Genomic DNA, 17,055 nt, shown 5'->3' on the forward strand with positions numbered 1-17,055 from the left:
TGATTACTTCTATTTGGGACTGAACAAAATATGTCTCTACTGTGAAAGAGAGTACTTAGCAGTTCATCAATTATTTTTTTGAAATAGTATAATAAACATCTATCTGATCCAGCAAAAATGGAAGAATACTTGAATGGAATACTATAAAGTAAATAAAAAATTAAAACTGAATAAAACTCCAGGACTTGATAGTATTTCTGCAATCTATTACAAAACATAAATTCAAATTATTTCCTGATGATATTGTATTAACAAGTGCCCAACCTAGAGTCTCTTTAGCAATGCTGATGGAAAATCTACAACAACGTGGTGTGATGTGAGGCTACAAAATTAATAAAGATAAAACTCAGATGTTGACTTGGAATCTGACAGAGGAGAAAAAACACCCTGGGTATTGGCTAACAGGCTTCATTATTACTGCTAAGAAGTAAAATATTCAGGTTTTTTTTTTTTTAAAAGAAGGATCTATTTAGAACAATTATTTGCCAACCTGGAAACATGTAACACCAGATATCTCTAAATGGAAGAAATGTAATTTATTTTTGTTAGGAGGAATTGCTGTAGCTGAAATGAATATTTCACTAAGACTCGAAATACGCTGGGTGCAGACAAGGACCTTGCTGAATGTTTATTATTATCCGGGCAGCTCTTCCAGGTGTCAGAGTCTTCTACAGGACTTTTCCCTTTATGTTATTTGTCGGTTGACTTCGAACTGGAACGGATGGACTGCCGGGACTGGGAAGAGGGAGCTGCCTGGAAAGGTTCCCTAATCTTCTGAGAAGTTAAGGTAGATTTCTTTTTCAACCCAAGAAAAAATCCTGCTACTATTACCAAAAGGCAAAAGTAAATCTTAATGTGGATTACAATTTAGTTTCAATTATAAGACTGTAATTGGCCAGAACATATACCTCTGGAAATCCCTTTAAGTTAACAGCAACAGGGATTTGATTGGGATTTGGAAAAAGCAAGTACAAAAGCAAAAGTGGAGGAAGGACAATGACTCTTGGCAAGCGTCCAAGGAGCTTTGAGGAGCCAACTTTATTACCAGCTGGCAAACAAACTAAGATAGAAGATTTTTTTTACCTCTAATGAGGGAGCAGAGGACTTTGTTGGTGGTGATGCAGCTGATTGCTGTGAGTTTGTGGAGTTGGAGGGCGGAGAAGTATCTGGGTTGGTGTTGGAGAAGCAAGACGATGCCAAAGCCAGTCCTGGGGAGGGGCAATTAAAGAAGCAGCATTCATTTTTCCCTAACAGAGCTTTGGAGTCAGAGAAAACTGGAAAAGGAAGTTGGAAAGAGCCAGAAGAAAAGGAAGAGCTCGATGTGCTCACCTTTGAGCAATCTCACATTGCTCTAATTGCTCAAACAGTGAAGTGTATCTTTGCAAACATAAAAGGAATTGAAACTTATCTTTCCAGTCTTATGACTGAAATGAAGCTCCATACTAAAATTGCTCAATTACGTCACGATCCCCAGGTCTCTTCTCCGGCATTTAATCAAAGAGCTCAGCAGCTATGTCGAGTTCCACCTGATTGCCAGGAGACTGAAACATCTCGGAGAATTAACAGCAAACTAGAGATTCCGCTACAGCGTGAAGACTATACCCAATCTTTGGTATTACAACCAACCAAAGTCTGTTTAACAGTGTGTACTTATAAAGGGAAAATTCCAAGTTGGAAAAATAAATTTCAGGCTAAATCCCATCCTCATGTGCTTCTCCGCATTAGACCTCAATTGATTGATTTGGAATCAGTGGAACTCCTTAATCAGACTCCATGGGCACAAAGAATCATGTTAGTATTCCAGTCTGTTAGACTGCCCTTATTAATCCAAAAACATCAAAAGCACCTTTGGACAAAAGGGATTTTTTCAACACGCGTCTTTGTTAATACAACAATCAAAGCCCTATTCCCTAAGAGGCCAACGATTAAGCCAGCTAACGAAGAACCCCAATTAGAGCAGCGGGAGTTAATGCTCCCTCAGCTGACAGTGAATGATACAATAGATAGGTCTGCAAAAGAATTCCAACAGCCCTTAGAACCCATCGGTGAACAGTGGACTCAATCTCAGAACAGCACACTCTACAATATTTTGGAAAACTCAATTGAAGAAGATCTTCTTTGTTCTTTTGGAACCCTACCCACTCCGGACCAACAAATGATTTTAGAAAGATTAGATTTAATAAAAAACAGACTACAAAACATAAGAGATGATGGGGTTCCCCGCTCTGCAGGGAACAACAAAGAGTATGACCCTTTCTTCACTGAGTCCTTATGCGAAGCCTACGATCCCTAAAGGCTTAAAGACCAGCCTGACTACTCCTAACCCCCAGGAGTTATTGACTGACTCAAGCTTTACAACCACGGAAGCCGTATACTCTGCCTCAAAGTCCATTCCCCAAAATGGTTGCATATTCGATGATCCTTCTAATTCTCTGAATTACATAACTGAGCTGGATTGACTAAGTACTTATATTCCCCCTGGTTCCTTGAGCTTGGTCTCTTGGAATATAGCGGGGTGGAGAAACAAAATGCATGATATTGATTTTATAAATTTTTTAACCTCTTTTGATTGTCTTCTTTTGCAGGAAACTTGGTCAGCAAACCTTTTTAATTTAAATGGTTTTAGAAATTTTATTCTTCCAGCCTATAAACTTTTTAGCAAGGGCCATCACAGGGCTGGATTAGCAATTTTAGTGAATGCTAATCTTGATGCACAGATTTTATTGTTAGATTCATGTCCCCCTATAGCTCAAGCACTTAGGTTGGTATTACCATCTATAAATCTTATTATTGTTAATGTTTATCTACCCCAGGCTGCAGAAGGTGGTGACTATATTTCCAATTGGAACAAGTTTTTTAACTACATTTTGTTCTTAACCAAAAAGTTTCCTGCAGATCAGCTTTTTATGGCTGGTGATTTTAATGCTAGAATTGGAAATAGTATTTATGACTGGTTTTCAAAGTTAGGCTTCGATGATGAAGAGCTTTTACCGCCGATTCTCTGCTTATCCCGCTCATCTAGTGATGCAGCTTTTAATACCGCAGGGAGGAAGATGTTAGACCTTTGCATAATGCACAATATGATAATCCTGAATGGTTTAAGCTTCTTCACCGACTCAAAGGGTGCACTTTTAGCTCCACAAGGGGTCAAAGTGTTATAGATTATATGCTCTGCGCAAATAGCCTATTGCCCAATATTTCCTATTTTACTATCGAATCTCGCATCGAAAGTGACCATCTGCCTTTGACTATAGTTTTAAAAGGTAACTCATCAAACCTTGCACGCATATCGCTTTATGACAGTCATGCCTCCGATAATATCTTTAAAAGAATTAGATGGTCTGTAGCTTTAGAAAAGGATTTCCATGTTTTACTTGGATCTGAACCAATGATCAACTTGCGAGTGGATTTAACTAACTCAGCTTCGGTTGAAGATGCTCTTTCTATCTTCTCTTGCTTAATTAGCAAATGTAGTTTAAAAGCTAAACCTGCTGAGGTAGCTGTCTCAAAATCTTCCACTTGGTTTGATCTGGAATGCCATATCCGGAAAAAGGAATTGAGATGCATATTTAAAGAATTACGCCAGGCTGGGGACTTTAGTAAATATAATGAATTCTTAAAACATAAGGAAAGCTTCCAAGACCTTATCATTAAGGAAAAAAAATTATTTTTTCAGGGTAAATGGGACCAATTGTATAGGGCTATCAAATGTAAGGATAGTAAATGTTTCTGGAAACTTACTTCGAGCAATTCCAGTGATAACTCCTCTTTTGCCACCCCTGCTATTACATCTCAGCAATGGGTGGCACACTTCTCAACATTGTATGATGCCCCTGTAGCTCCCTACAATGAGGAAGATGATTCCACTGCCTTAGATTTACCACCGTGGCCTCCGGTGAGCACAGATGAAATCATTGAATTAATTGTTGATCTAAAATTGGGAAAATCGCCTGGCCCGGACGGGCTCCCAGCTGAACTACTTAAAAATCATGTTGATTGGTGGGCCCAGCCGTTGGCTTCCTTATTTACACTCATTGATCATTATGGCAAAATTCCGAATACTTGGCTCAATTCAATAATAATTCCAATTTACAAAAAAGGTGGGCTTGACCAGCCCGGTAATTTTCGTCCAATCAGTCTTTTATCTATTTTAGGCAAGCTTTACGCTAAACATGTTGAACGCCGTCTACTAGATTGGATGTATACAAATGAAGTAATCGGGCCTGAACAGATAGGCTTCTGCAAAGGAAATTCTGCGATTGACCACTGTCTCACATTGAACTTCCTAATTGAAAAATACCTGAACTTAGGAACGAAAAAGCTTTTTGTAGCATTTATAGACCTTAAAAGTGCTTTTGACTCAATTCCGAGGGATGTACTATGGTCTAAACTGAAGAAACAAGGAATAGACCTGAGGTTGCTGTTCCTACTAAAGAAACTACATACTGACACCTCTTGCCAAGTTAAATATTCAACTAAGGGTCATTTAACAGAGAGAATACCTATGCAGAAGGGAGTTAAGCAGGGCTGTGTCCTTGCTCCTCACCTTTTTAATCTTTTCTTGAATGACTTGGCCCACTCCCTTAGTTCAGTTAATGGTCACCGCCCGTGCCTTGGAGGTCTCCCTACTCCATTGTTACTTTACGCCGATGATACTACAGTTCTTTCCTGCTCGAGGGTGGGCTTAAGAAGATATTTGGCGGCATTTTATAATTATTGTCAAAGTAACTCACTATTAATTTTTCCAAATCAAAGGTAATTTGTTGTTGTTGTTTAGTCGTTAAGTCGTGTCCGACTCTTCGTGACCCCATGAACCATATTGCGCCAGGCCTTCCTGTCCTTCACTGCCTCCCTGAGTTTGCTCAGTTTCATGCTCATTGCTTCAGTGATGCTATCTAACCATCTCATCCTCTGCCGTCCTCTTCTCCTTTTGCCTTCAATCTTTCCCAGCATCAGGGTCTTCTCCAAAGAGATCTCTCTTCGCATTAGGTGGCCAAAATATCTGAGCTTGAGCTTCATTATCGATCCTTCCAATGAGCAATCAGGGTTGATTTCCTTTAAGATTGACTGGTTTGACCTCCTAGCAGTCCAGGGGACTCTCAAGAGTCTTCTCCAGCACCACAGTTCAAAGGCATCAATTCTTCGGCGCTCAGCCTTTTTTATGGTCCAGCTCTCACAGCCATACATTACTACTGGAAAAACCATAGCTTTGACTATGCGGATTGTCGGCAAGGTGACGTCTCTGCTTTTTAATATGCTATCTAGGCTTGCCATAGCTTTCCTCCCAAGGAGCAAGCGTCTTTTAATTTCATGGCTGCAGTCTCCGTCTGCGGTGATCTTGGAGCCCAAATAAATGAAGTCTGTTACTGCTTCCATTTCTACCCCTTCTATTTGCCAGGAATTGATGGGTCCAGATGCCATGATCTTAGTTTTTTTAATGTTGAGTTTCAAGCCAGCTTTTGCACTCTCCTCTTTCACCCTCATCAAGAGGCTCTTTAGTTCTTCTTCACTTTCTGCCATTAGGGTGGTATCGTCCGCATATCTGAGGTTGTTGATGATTCTCCCTGCAATCTTAATTCCGGCTTGTGATTCTTCCAGCCTGGCATTTCTCATGATGTACTCTGCATATAGGTTAAATAAGCAGGGTGACAGTATACAGCCTTGTCGTACACCTTTCCCTATTTTGAACCAATCAGTTGTTCCATGACCGGTTCTAACTGTTGCTTCTTGGCCCGCATACAGATTTCTCAGGAGACAGGTAAGGTGGTCTGGTATTCCCATCTCTTTAAGAATTTGCCACAGTTTGTTGTGATCCACACAATCAAAGGCTTTTGCATAGTCAATGAAGCAGAAGTAGATATTTTTCTGGAACTCTCGTGCTTTCTCCATGATCCAGCGAATGTTGGCGATTTGATCTCTAGTTCCTCTGCCTCTTCGAAACCCAGCTTGTACATCCGGTAGTTCTCGGTTCATGTATTGCTGAAGCCTAGCTTGTAGGATTTTGAGCATAACCTTGCTAGCATGTGAAATGAGTGCAATTGTGCGATAGTTTGAGCATTCTTTGGCGTTGCCCTTCTTTGGAATTGGAACGTAAACTGACCTTTTCCAATCCCGTGGCCACTGTTGCGTTTTCCAAACTTGCTGGCATATTGAGTGCAGCACTTTAACACCATCATCTTTTAGTATTTTAAATAACTCAGCTGGAATACTGTCATCTCCACTAGCTTTGTTGTTAGCAATGCTTCCTAAGGCCCACTTGACTTCACTCTCTAGGATGTCTGGCTCAAGGTCAGTGATCACACCAGCGTGGACATCAGGGACATTAAGATCTTTCTTGTATAGTTCTTCTGTGTATTCTTGCCACCTCTTCTTAATCTCTTCTGCTTCTGTTAGGTCCCTGCCTTTTTTGTCCTTTATCATGCCCATCTTTGCACTAAACGTTCCTTTCATATCTCCAATTTTCTTGTAGAGATCTCTAGTCTTCCCCATTCTATTGTTTTCCTCAATTTCTTTGCATTGTTCATTTAAGAAGGCCTTCTTATCTCTCCTGGCTATTCTCTGGAAATCTGCATTCAATTGCTTATATCTTTTACTTTCACCCTTGCTTTTCGCATTCCTTCTTTCCACAGCTATTTGTAAAGCCTCATCAGACAGCCATTTTGCTTTCTTGCATTTCTTTTTCTTTGGGATGGTTTTAGTTGCTGCCTCCTGTACAATGTTACGGACCTCCGTCCATAGTTCTTCAGGCACTCTGTCTACAAAATCTAATCCTCTAAATCTATTCATCACCTTCACTGTGTACTCACAAGGAATATGATCTAAGTCATACCTGAGTGGTCTAGTGGTTTTCCCTACATTCTTCAATTTAAGCCTAAATTTTGCAGTAAGAAGCTCATGATCTGAGCCACAGTCAGCTCCTGGTCTTGTTTTTGCTGTCTGTATAGAGCTTCTCCATCTTTGGCTGCAAAGTATATAACCAATTTGGTTTCTTTATTGACCACCTGGTGATGTTCATGTGTAGAGTCGTCTCTTGTGTTGTTGGAAAAGAGTGTTTGCTATGACTAGCTTGTTCTCTTGACAGAACTCTATTAGCCTTTGCCCTGCTTCATTTTGTACTCCAAGGCCAAACTTGTCTGTTATTCCGATTACTCCTTGACTTCCTACTTTAGCATTCCAATCCCCTATGATGAAAAGGATATCTTTTTTTGGTGCTAGTTCTAGAAGGTGTTGTAGGTCTTCATAGAAGCGGTCAACTTCAGCTTCTTCAGCATCAGTGGTTGGGGCATAGACTTGGATGACTGTGATATTGAATGGTTTGCCTTGGATACGCACTGAGATCATTCTGTCGTTTTTGAGGTTGTACCCCATTACTGCCTTTCCCACTCTCTTATTCACTATGAGTGCAACTCCATTTCTTCTAAGGGTTTCTTGCCCACAGTAGTAGATATAATGGTCACCCGAATTAAATTCACCCATTCCCGTCCATTTCAGTTCGCTGATTCCCAAGATGTCGACGTTCAATCTTGTCATCTCATGTTTGACCACATCCAGCTTGCCTTGGTTCATAGATCTTACATTCCAGGTACCTATACAATATTGTTCTTTACAGCATCGGACCTTCTTTTCGCTTCCAGATACATCCACAGCTGAACGTCCTTTCGGCTTTGGCCCAGCCGCTTCACTCTTTCTGGAGCTACTTGGAAATGCCCTCCGCTCTTCCCCAGTAGCATATTGGACACCTTCCGACCTGAGGGGCTCATCTTCCGGCGTCATATCTTTTAGCCTTTTAACATTGTCCATGGGGTTTTCTTGCCAAGGATACTTGAGTGGGTTGCCATTTCCTTCTCCAGTGGACCACATTTTGTCAGAACTCTCTGTCATGACCTGTCCGTCTTGGGTGGCCCTGCACGGTATAGCTCATGGCTTCACTGAGTTACGCAAGCCCCTTCGCCACGACAAGGCAGTGATCCATGAAGGGGTCAAAGGTAATAATATTTGCTAAAAGATGGCATCTGGCGAGATGGTCTATGGGCAGTATAGAAATTGAACAAGTCAAAACTTTTAAATACCTTGGCTACAATACTTTTAAATACTTTTAGCTACAATCTTTCTTGGCTAACTCACTGTAATAAGTCAATCCACTTAGCCACCCAGATCAAACAGTTTTATTTTACAAGAGGTAATCAATTTGTACCGGCAGCAATTAGGATATTTAAAGCCAAATCTTTCTCTCAAATACTTTAAGATATCCCTCTTTGGTTGAGAACTTTTAACGCTAAAGTGGAAGGTATACAGGCTTCCTTTCTGAGGCAGCTTTTAGGGGCTCCTAATTGCGTCTCTTATCCCATAATCTGCCTAGAAACGGGTCAAAGTTTAATTGAAACTAAAGCCTGGATTTTAACAATTAAATATTGGCTCAGAATCTTATATAGAGCAGCTCCTCGAAGTCTGCTATCATAGCTCAAAAAAGACAATTACATCTCGCGGTGGTCGCAACATATTACATCCAAGCTTAAGCAGATTGGAATTGCAATTGAGGACCTATACCTCTCAGATGAAGGCTTTGTATTTAGCATTATTAAACAGAGACTTTTGGACTTGGAATACCACAAACTCAGACCAACCCAACCTCGCGTATGCTCCCCTGCTATGCTTGGTATAGAAAATCAATTGGGCAAGATGGCGCATTATTTCAACGATCTTGTGTTACCTTCCCAGCGAAGGGCCTTTTTCTTGGCTAGAGTGAATGCTTCTCCTTCTAAGGTGCTCCTTGGAAGGTATAAACGCGTTCCCACCCACGACAGGCTCGGTCTCTGTGGCAGCCCAGATACAATCTATCATATCATTTTTGATTGTTATTTATTTGTGTCTCTTCGACACGATTTGCTTCTAAGACCTTTGCAGGGCAAATATCCTCTGAACGATGTGGATCCTGTGTCATCCTGCCGGTATTTGCTCTGTGATGCTCTACCTGAGATTACCCAAATTGTTGCTAAGTTCCTGGAGGAAGTGTTCAAAAGGAAATGTAACCAAACTCTTCTTTGAGTATTGTTTTCCTGCTGTCATCCTTATGATATGCTAATTCCTTGTATTTTAATGTTTGCAATGCCAATAAAGGTTTGAATTTGAATTTGAATTTGAATTTGACTAAGATTCAACGTTCTATTTCAAATTATTCCAGTCCTATTGAGAATAAGATATTAAACGACTGGCATTGTGGAAGAGCAGGCTGCTTAGGAAAATTGCAGGCCCCTGCGCTGCCTTCCTCCCCAGCGTCCGTCTGCGTGGCAGTGCTGCCAGTAAAGCTGCAACCTTGAAAGAGGTGTGGGAGGAGGACGGAGGAGATGTGCATGTTTTGGGAGCTCTGCAGCCAGCAGCAAACAGAGCAAAGCAGCCCAATAAGAGAAGGTGTTTTTCCTTCTCTTGGTGGTCCAAAGGAGAAGGGAAAGAGGCACAGCGCAGCGCAGCACAGCACAGCACAACGAACGTGGGCAGGCGCATGTGCTTTACATGCTGGCCATTAACAGAGAAGAAAAAAGGAGAAGTAATCCCAGAGAGAGAGGAATGAAAGACAGAACGGTGTCTGTACGAGGAAAACATTGCTCTATAGTAGTGATAGCATAGAGTATAGACGTAATAGTAGTAGAATATCGTATAGGGAGAATTGTAATTGTACAGTAGCAACAGCAATGGAATAGATATAGGAAGCACTCACACATATGTTTGTATGCTTCACTTTTGTATCTTGGTTTTTTAAAAATAAAACATCTCCCCAGTCCAGTGCTTTTGTGGCTTTTTTGGTCTGGGGCAATCTAATTGGGTACAGTTTGAAAAAGAATCCGTGATGGGCATAAAACAATTAATGAATTACATATGATTTAGTGAAAGACCAAGGATAAAAATTCAAGAATTTGTAAGACTCAGACAAGGCAGTCTAGTGGCTATAAATTTCAGATTGTACCATCATGCTGGTTATTTAGCATGGTTTCAGAATGGAACACATTCCTTTATGGTTCCATTCCTCAATGGAAGGGGCAGGCCTTCCACAGGGGCTGCAGAGATTTGGGTTGATACAGAAAGAAACAGTTCTCAAGAGATAACGTTAAGTAGCTTTCTGAATAGTCAATCCAACACAGTGAGAAAAGAATTATGGAAACCAAGGAAAATATTGAGAAATTTGACTGTGAAAACCTTGTAACTCATAATACCGAACATGTTAGGCAAAATTTATAGTTTATTCGTGAAATATGACTCAGAATCTGAACAATTCAAAGTCTGTATGATTAAACTGATGCAAAATTTTGGTATAGTCATGGATGTGGAAGAGTGGGAATTTCATTTGGCAAGGAATATTAAATTTACCTTGAATATTATACTTAGAATTGGCATAATTACTCCAATCATGATTGCTAAAATCATTCATTCCTTTTCTGCAAAATGCTGGAAATGCAATGAACACATTTGATTCTTCTTCTGTATTTGGTGGCAATATTCCAAACCCCAACAATATTGGAAAAATAATTCATTGTAGAAATTTTGAAAATTGTAATTCCACTTCATCCTAGTTTTACTAAACTTTATAAAATCATACATTTCTTCAAAGTACATTAAACTGGGATTGTATGTGTTAATAGCTCCAAGGATTTTACATAGTTTTTATTGGAAAATATATTTGATTGTCTCTGTGGAAGAATAGCTAAACAAATTGTGGGAGCATGCTTTGATATTTAGAATTTCATATTACAAAAAATAAATCAAATGTACAATGCAATCTTATTTGGTAAGCATTTCTAGATTACAATTCTACACATGGAGTTGTGCCACACCTAAAATTTGGGTTTTAGAGTTATATTTTAATTTGACATGTAATCTACCTATTACAAGTAATTCTCAGATTATGTCCCTTTGTTCAGTGACTGCTCAAAATTACGATGGTGCTGAACGAGGGGGACCCGTCCCTGGAGTTCCAGCTGCCGCAGCATCCCCACAATCACATGATCAAACTTTTAATGCTCCCTGCTGGCTTCCCATAAGCAAAGTCAGTGGAGAAGCAGGTAGGAAGTCAGAAGCCGCAGCACAGACTAGGGTAGGCAGGAATGAAATTCCAGTGTTCAAATTCATTAGGAAATGGTGATAGTTATTATTATAGAGAGAGTGCAGAGAAGAGAGAAGTATTACGAGGCTCCTCTTCAACCTACATTTTTCAAACCGGGACCACAGTCATCTTGGTCATTTTTCATGCTCTAGATTGGTTAAATTTAAATTAGGAGGTACCTACATCACAAAAGAATATTACATTTATTTTCATGTGTTGCCTCTTTCATCCCACTTATATGTCATTTCTGATCCTACGTTATAGGAGAATGAGATCAAATTCTGCTTTTATTAATATTTTAAATATTAAGGGGAAGAGTAAATGCATTTATGTATCAAGCCCTGAAGCAATTATGTATCAGCAGGAAACTCAAATTTATACAGATTATAGCTTCATAGCAGACTGAATTGATTATACCACCCCTACCTCTCAAATGAACATTGTTGAAGAAGTAATAAGATAATGGTTCCTTTCCAAAAAAATTCAGTTAATATCCAAACTAAATATTAATCTACATTGTAAAACAAAGTTTTTTCAGACTTTTGAACTCCTATATGTATTCTGCTTTTAAAATGGCAAAAAGCTAAATAAGACTTTAACTTAAGAAAGTTATAAACAAATTAAGGGACCAGACAAATCTGGAATATTAGGACTTTTGCTATAAGATTTTGGAAATAATTAGATGAGTAAATAGCTCCTTCATGGGAAACAAATTGTTTAGTCTATCTTAAGTCATAACAGAAACTCAAGACTTTATGATTTCAGAAGTTGGACACTAGAGAGGACTGAAGATTACAGGCAGAAAAGGAAAAAGAAAAAAAAGAGAGAGAAAAGCTTGCTTTTTGTTTTTAGTCAGCATTGGGACAAAATGACAGAAAATGGTATGACGTGTGAAATACTTCAGGAGATCTTTGAAGAATGGGGTCAGAAAATTGCAGCTTCAATGTTAGGAGTGATGTCTGCTTCTATGATTAGATTATTTCCAAAATATGTTAAAGAAGAAATGACAGATGTGAAAGAGAATATTTTGGAACTCAACTTAGACTGAACTTCTGGTACCTACCTCATTTGATACCTCTGCAATTTGATGATGAACCATCTATTCAAACATTTATTGCTTCTGTAACAAACTTGTGCTCCTAAGTATCATTGGGACCTAATGAAAGCCTAAGAAAGATTGCTGTGTCTTTTGTGCAAAGAGCAAAGAGTTTTACCTGTTCATCATTCTGTCTTTTCCATCTTCCAGAATTATATTGAATCAGGAAAGGAGCAAGTATTGAAGGTCTATTACTTACCTGGAGTTCCAGAGGTCTTTCAAAGAACCTTCCAGATACAGGTGGCTCACCTGGAGCCAGATAGTATTACTCTGAAAGGACAGGGAGTTTTCCCTAGAATTTGCTTGGATCTGCCCAGAAATATTCGAGGTAAGAGTGATAGGTTCAGTACTTTGTCTTCCCATGAAACAAGAATAACTGAAAAATATAACTTAATTCCTTCACAAATATTCACTAGCAGTATACATGAAACAGATGTTTTTGTTGTTGTTTTGAGTTTGGAAAAAACCAAACAGTACTTTAATTTGAGTATGTTCTATCCAAACAAAACTTACAGTGTTTTGAAATTTCCAGCTGATGGGAACATCAAACATCAAACAACCTTATGGTCCTTGTTTTTCATACTGAGACTCCAAAGTATCTTTTTCATACTAGAATCACAAATATTGGCTAAAAGCGTCAGTTTTAAAAATATTTTTTGGAAAACACTAAACCCATTGCTTTCCAGAGAGTATTTCCATTTTTTTCTCACAATCATCCTCCTGGCCAGTTTATCTGCAGCTGCATGCAAAATATCAGCCAGCCATTATTACCTCATCCAGATGGAAACGACAAGTCTAAATTTGATAAGCATAAGCTCAACCAAAAGGGATGACATTTCTGGCCTAGTGCTGGAGGTGTTTAAAAAGGAGTGTTGCTATTTAATTCTTGTGTGCATTACAACATATTGTATTACAACAGCAAAGGAAAAATGTAATATAGCTGCATTTGCAATTGTCTGACTTAAAAGACCAGAGACCTGCATTTAAATAAACTCTGAAAGTTCAATATCAGCAAAACACAAGAGTATAAATAGAAACCTTTCAACCAAACTAACATAGCAGTCTTTTTGTTTTTGAATGAAACTCTTATTTCATTTTTATGTTTTTATTATTAATTTTTATAGCCCAGCTTTCTGTTAATGCATGATTTTAAGGCAGCTTCCAAGAATTAAAAATACAAAAGTGCAGTTAAAATTAAAAGTGAAAATTAAAATCAGCATCAATAAATAATTAACAATCAAAAAACATGGTGAAAAAATAGGTTTTTTCTGTGTTCCTACTATATTGAAAAATGGGGGGAGGGGCAGTCCACTCCCTCGGGGAGGGCCTTCTACAGCATGGGGGGCTCAATATCCACCGGATGCAACCATGGACTGCTCAACCATCCAATGTAAACCAGCAAACCAACCAAACAGACCATTTGTCTTGTTTAAATGCACCCTGAAAGCTGGAAAAGAAATGCAACAGAGTACTCAGAACAGCCCAGAACATCTTTTTCAAGTGCATTTCTTCTTGGCTCAGACTGTCTATGATGCCCCTGGTATTGGGTCGTTTGTGTTTTCGTAGGCAACGAACGGTACAGCAGTGTCGTCAGAGAAGTGAAGCAGCGAATAGAACAGGACTCACAGAAAGATTTCAGCAGTAATTCTGAAGCAGTGGCTACTGAACCGCCCATGGAAGAATCCATCGCTGCTGTAAGATCACCAGCCCTCCCACCTGACCGTGAGCTGGGCTGCGTGGAGGGACTCAGGTGGAATTGCTCTGGGCATGTTTGCATTTCTGTTGCTGGGCCCTTGAGGAACAACGAACAATTAGCCGTGGCATGGCTGTCGGAGGGGGCCGCACTAGCCATAAGTCAGTCTAAGGAGATATGGGTGAGGTCAGAATGCAAGAGTAGAAATATGACACTGCCACAGACATGCTAGAATTGTTGACTCTCTTCTTGATATCTTTAGTTTGATACACAACTGCAGATGGAGGTGGAAAGGCTGCTCATCCGAGAGCACGCTCTGGAGCAGCAGAAGCTGCTGGCTTTTGTTTCAACAGATGACCCGGCTGCCTGTCAGCGAGCTCGCCGGAAACTGGTCAAGTTAGTGCACATAGCTTCTTTCTGGTCCAGGTAGATGGGCTATCACGTTTCCCAAAGGAAACATCAAAGATATGCGTGCTCCCAAGTCAAACCTGTTTACGTTCTTTAGGGCCTCTCTTTAACAGGCTGATACACTGCTAGTCATACAGGTAGTCCTCACTTAATGACCACAGTTGGGACTGGAATTTAGGTCGCTAAGCAATGTTGTCATTAAGCAAATTATCATGTGACCACTTTGCTTAGGGACCACAATCCCTGCACTCCCAGCTGCCATCGTTAAGCAAGAATCACAGGTCATTAAGTGGACAGAGTCCCAGGTAAGGAGCGTGGTGGTGCTTGGGGGTGGGGGAGGCCCCGTGCAGGCCACCCATGAGTTGGGGGGTGCTGCAGTGTGGCACAAAGCTACAGCCACCCCTGGAAGTCTCAGCCACCCCAGCCCGGCCCAGCAGTGCTTATGAGTGCAGGGGCACTGCAGATCCACCCACCCACCTACCTCCTTGTGCTTTTCCTTCTGCAGGTTGTGCCTCTCATTCCTTCCGTAAAGCCAGCATCCCATTCTCACAAGACTTGGGAAAGACCAGGTTTCCGAAGGATCACGAGAATGGGACCCTGGTTTGTAGGTGGCTTGGGCAAGGAATGGGATGATGGGACGACGGCTTTAGAGGAGGAACGAGAGATGCGGCTTGGGGAATGGTGCAAGCTGGTGAAGGTCAGCGGTGTGGGGCTTGAGGCAGCATTTCTCAGTGGCAGCGGCGGTGCTGGGGCTGAAGTCGAGGCCTGGAGTTGGCGGCAGCTGGTTGAGGGTGCTGAAGGCCTCGGGCCTCTACTTCAGCCCCAGCATCGGTGCTGCCGCCGATGAGTGCCACTGTGCAGGGTGGCCAAAAGGGCGTAAATGTGGGGGGAGATAGGCAGGTGGGGGGAGTTGCAGCGCCCCTGTGGTTGTAAGTGCGGGCAGGCTGCCAAGCACCCGAATTTTGATTACATGACCACAAGGGCACTGCAACAGCCATATCTTTGGGCACAGGTCATAAGTCCATTTTTTCAGCACCACCATAGTTTTGAGCAGTCACTGAACAAATGGTCATTAAGAGGATTACCTGTAAACATTTTGATACAGTAGGTGTACGGGGATGCCTGAGAGTCTAGCTGTGGTTTCTTCCTCTTTAGGCTTGTTGAACCTAAGAGCTATGAAGGTGTTTCTCTGCATGGAGATAAAAGGGAAGATTGCTTGCTGCTTAACTCCCTTTTTCTCCCTCATAAGCAGAGCCTGGTCATCCAACCTTTAGTGTAGTTGAAATGAATGAACTGGTGAAATTTGAAATGTTGTTGAAAATATCACTCGTGCTGTTCACGTCAACATCAAACTTACATTATGCTTTTTTAGAGCCCAGCTCCCTGAGTATATCTTAGACTTTGGCTACATAATCATGGGGACCATCCGAACTCACATTATCAAGATCACCAACACTAGCCACTTCCCAGTATCCTTCCATGCAGATCGGCGGGACCTGCGGGACACAGGTACAAGAAGAATATCATTCCATTTTTATCCTAGGCTACATTGAAACAGTAAACAACTGTTTAAAGCCTTTGCACAAATAAATAAATATAATAAAATACACTGATGATTCTCATGTTTACTGGACAGTAAGTCAGGTTTTTCAGTATGTTCGAAATATTCTAGTTTCGTCCAGTCCTGGTCCTCTACCATGCCAGATAGATTGCAGTAAAAGAAAAGAGGTTTTCTCAGGGTTTGTTTCTAGCCTCGCTCAGTTTCATCTGTGTTTGGAAGATATTCATCAATGAACTTGTTGCTGTCTTTTTACCCCAAATCAGAAAAGGTTTATGTTAAGAGTAAGAGTAATGATCAAGAGTAATGCCAGGTCTATCTTACTGCTTAGCCCCATTTAAATAAATAAATAAATGCTAGGCCCTGGTTTGCTTAATTATTTTTGTGGTTCAGTCATTAAGTCATGTCCGACTCTTCGTGACCCCATGAACCACATCGCGCCAGGCCTTCCTGTCCTTCACTGCCTCCCTGAGTTTGCTCAGTTTTATGCTCATTGCTTCAGTGATGCTATCTAACCATCTCATCCTCTGCCGTCCCCTTCTCCTTTTGCCGTCAATCTTTTCCAGCATCAGGGTCTTTCCCAAAGAGTCCTCTCTTCACATTGCTTAATTATAGTCTGTTGAATAAGCATAGTTGAATTACCAGACAGACGTACACTATCATTTCCAAACCCTAATGACTATGTTCACATGTCACATTTAACCAAAATCAAGCCAAAGCTATCTACTTCTCTCCATCTAATCTTCTACATTAAGTTGCTGGTGGGGAAAGAGTACTTGTACCTTTTTAATGTCTTGGAGAAAGAAATGTGAAGATGCAATATATGTGGAGTTCAGAAGTGGTTTCTTTTAATAAGTAGTGAGAGATGTTTCTGTTGTTATTTTGAGTCAGGTTTCAACACGGAATTGGATCGGGTGAAGAACCTGCCTTTCTGCGAGACAGAGACATTTGAAATATGGTTTGACCCCCAGAGTGCCAGCTGTCCCCTTGGAGAGACGGAAGTGCTGTTGCCCATCAAGGTGCTTTGAAGGCTCTGTCAGGTCTGATTGTGTGTATGTGTGTGTGTGTTTTACACACACACAAACATACATGCAGTGGTATGCTCTACTACGACCTTCCCTAAAAAGGGAAAATTGGAAACTGGACAAAAATTGTCCAGACTAGTTGGGTCAGGCTATTATGCATTGAGGAAGGGGTGTACCTCC

The 17,055-nt window shown here is 40.7% G+C and overlaps 1 protein-coding gene across 11 annotated transcripts in view; it reads left to right on the forward strand.

Annotated features, from left to right (window-relative positions):
* HYDIN (HYDIN axonemal central pair apparatus protein) overlaps positions 1-17,055 on the forward strand; it is a 346,241-nt gene that overhangs the window by 183,721 nt on the left and 145,465 nt on the right. For all 11 annotated transcript variants that reach the window (XR_015795149.1, XM_088135435.1, XM_088135430.1 and 8 more), the window contains 5 exons: positions 12,342-12,519; positions 13,758-13,885; positions 14,147-14,280; positions 15,665-15,801; positions 16,742-16,869. Coding sequence is in view for 10 of the 11 variants with exons in the window: in XM_088135435.1 (XP_087991561.1) it covers positions 12,342-12,519; positions 13,758-13,885; positions 14,147-14,280; positions 15,665-15,801; positions 16,742-16,869 (705 nt within the window). In the remaining variant the exon portion in view is untranslated. The remainder of the gene's footprint in view (positions 1-12,341; positions 12,520-13,757; positions 13,886-14,146; positions 14,281-15,664; positions 15,802-16,741; positions 16,870-17,055) is intronic.

The sequence above is a fragment of the Python bivittatus genome, unplaced genomic scaffold (genome assembly GCF_059951505.1).
Source record: "Python bivittatus isolate LINGU-HERP-01145 unplaced genomic scaffold, Pbiv_v1 ctg000170_np1212, whole genome shotgun sequence".
Classification (NCBI taxonomy): domain Eukaryota; kingdom Metazoa; phylum Chordata; class Lepidosauria; order Squamata; family Pythonidae; genus Python; species Python bivittatus.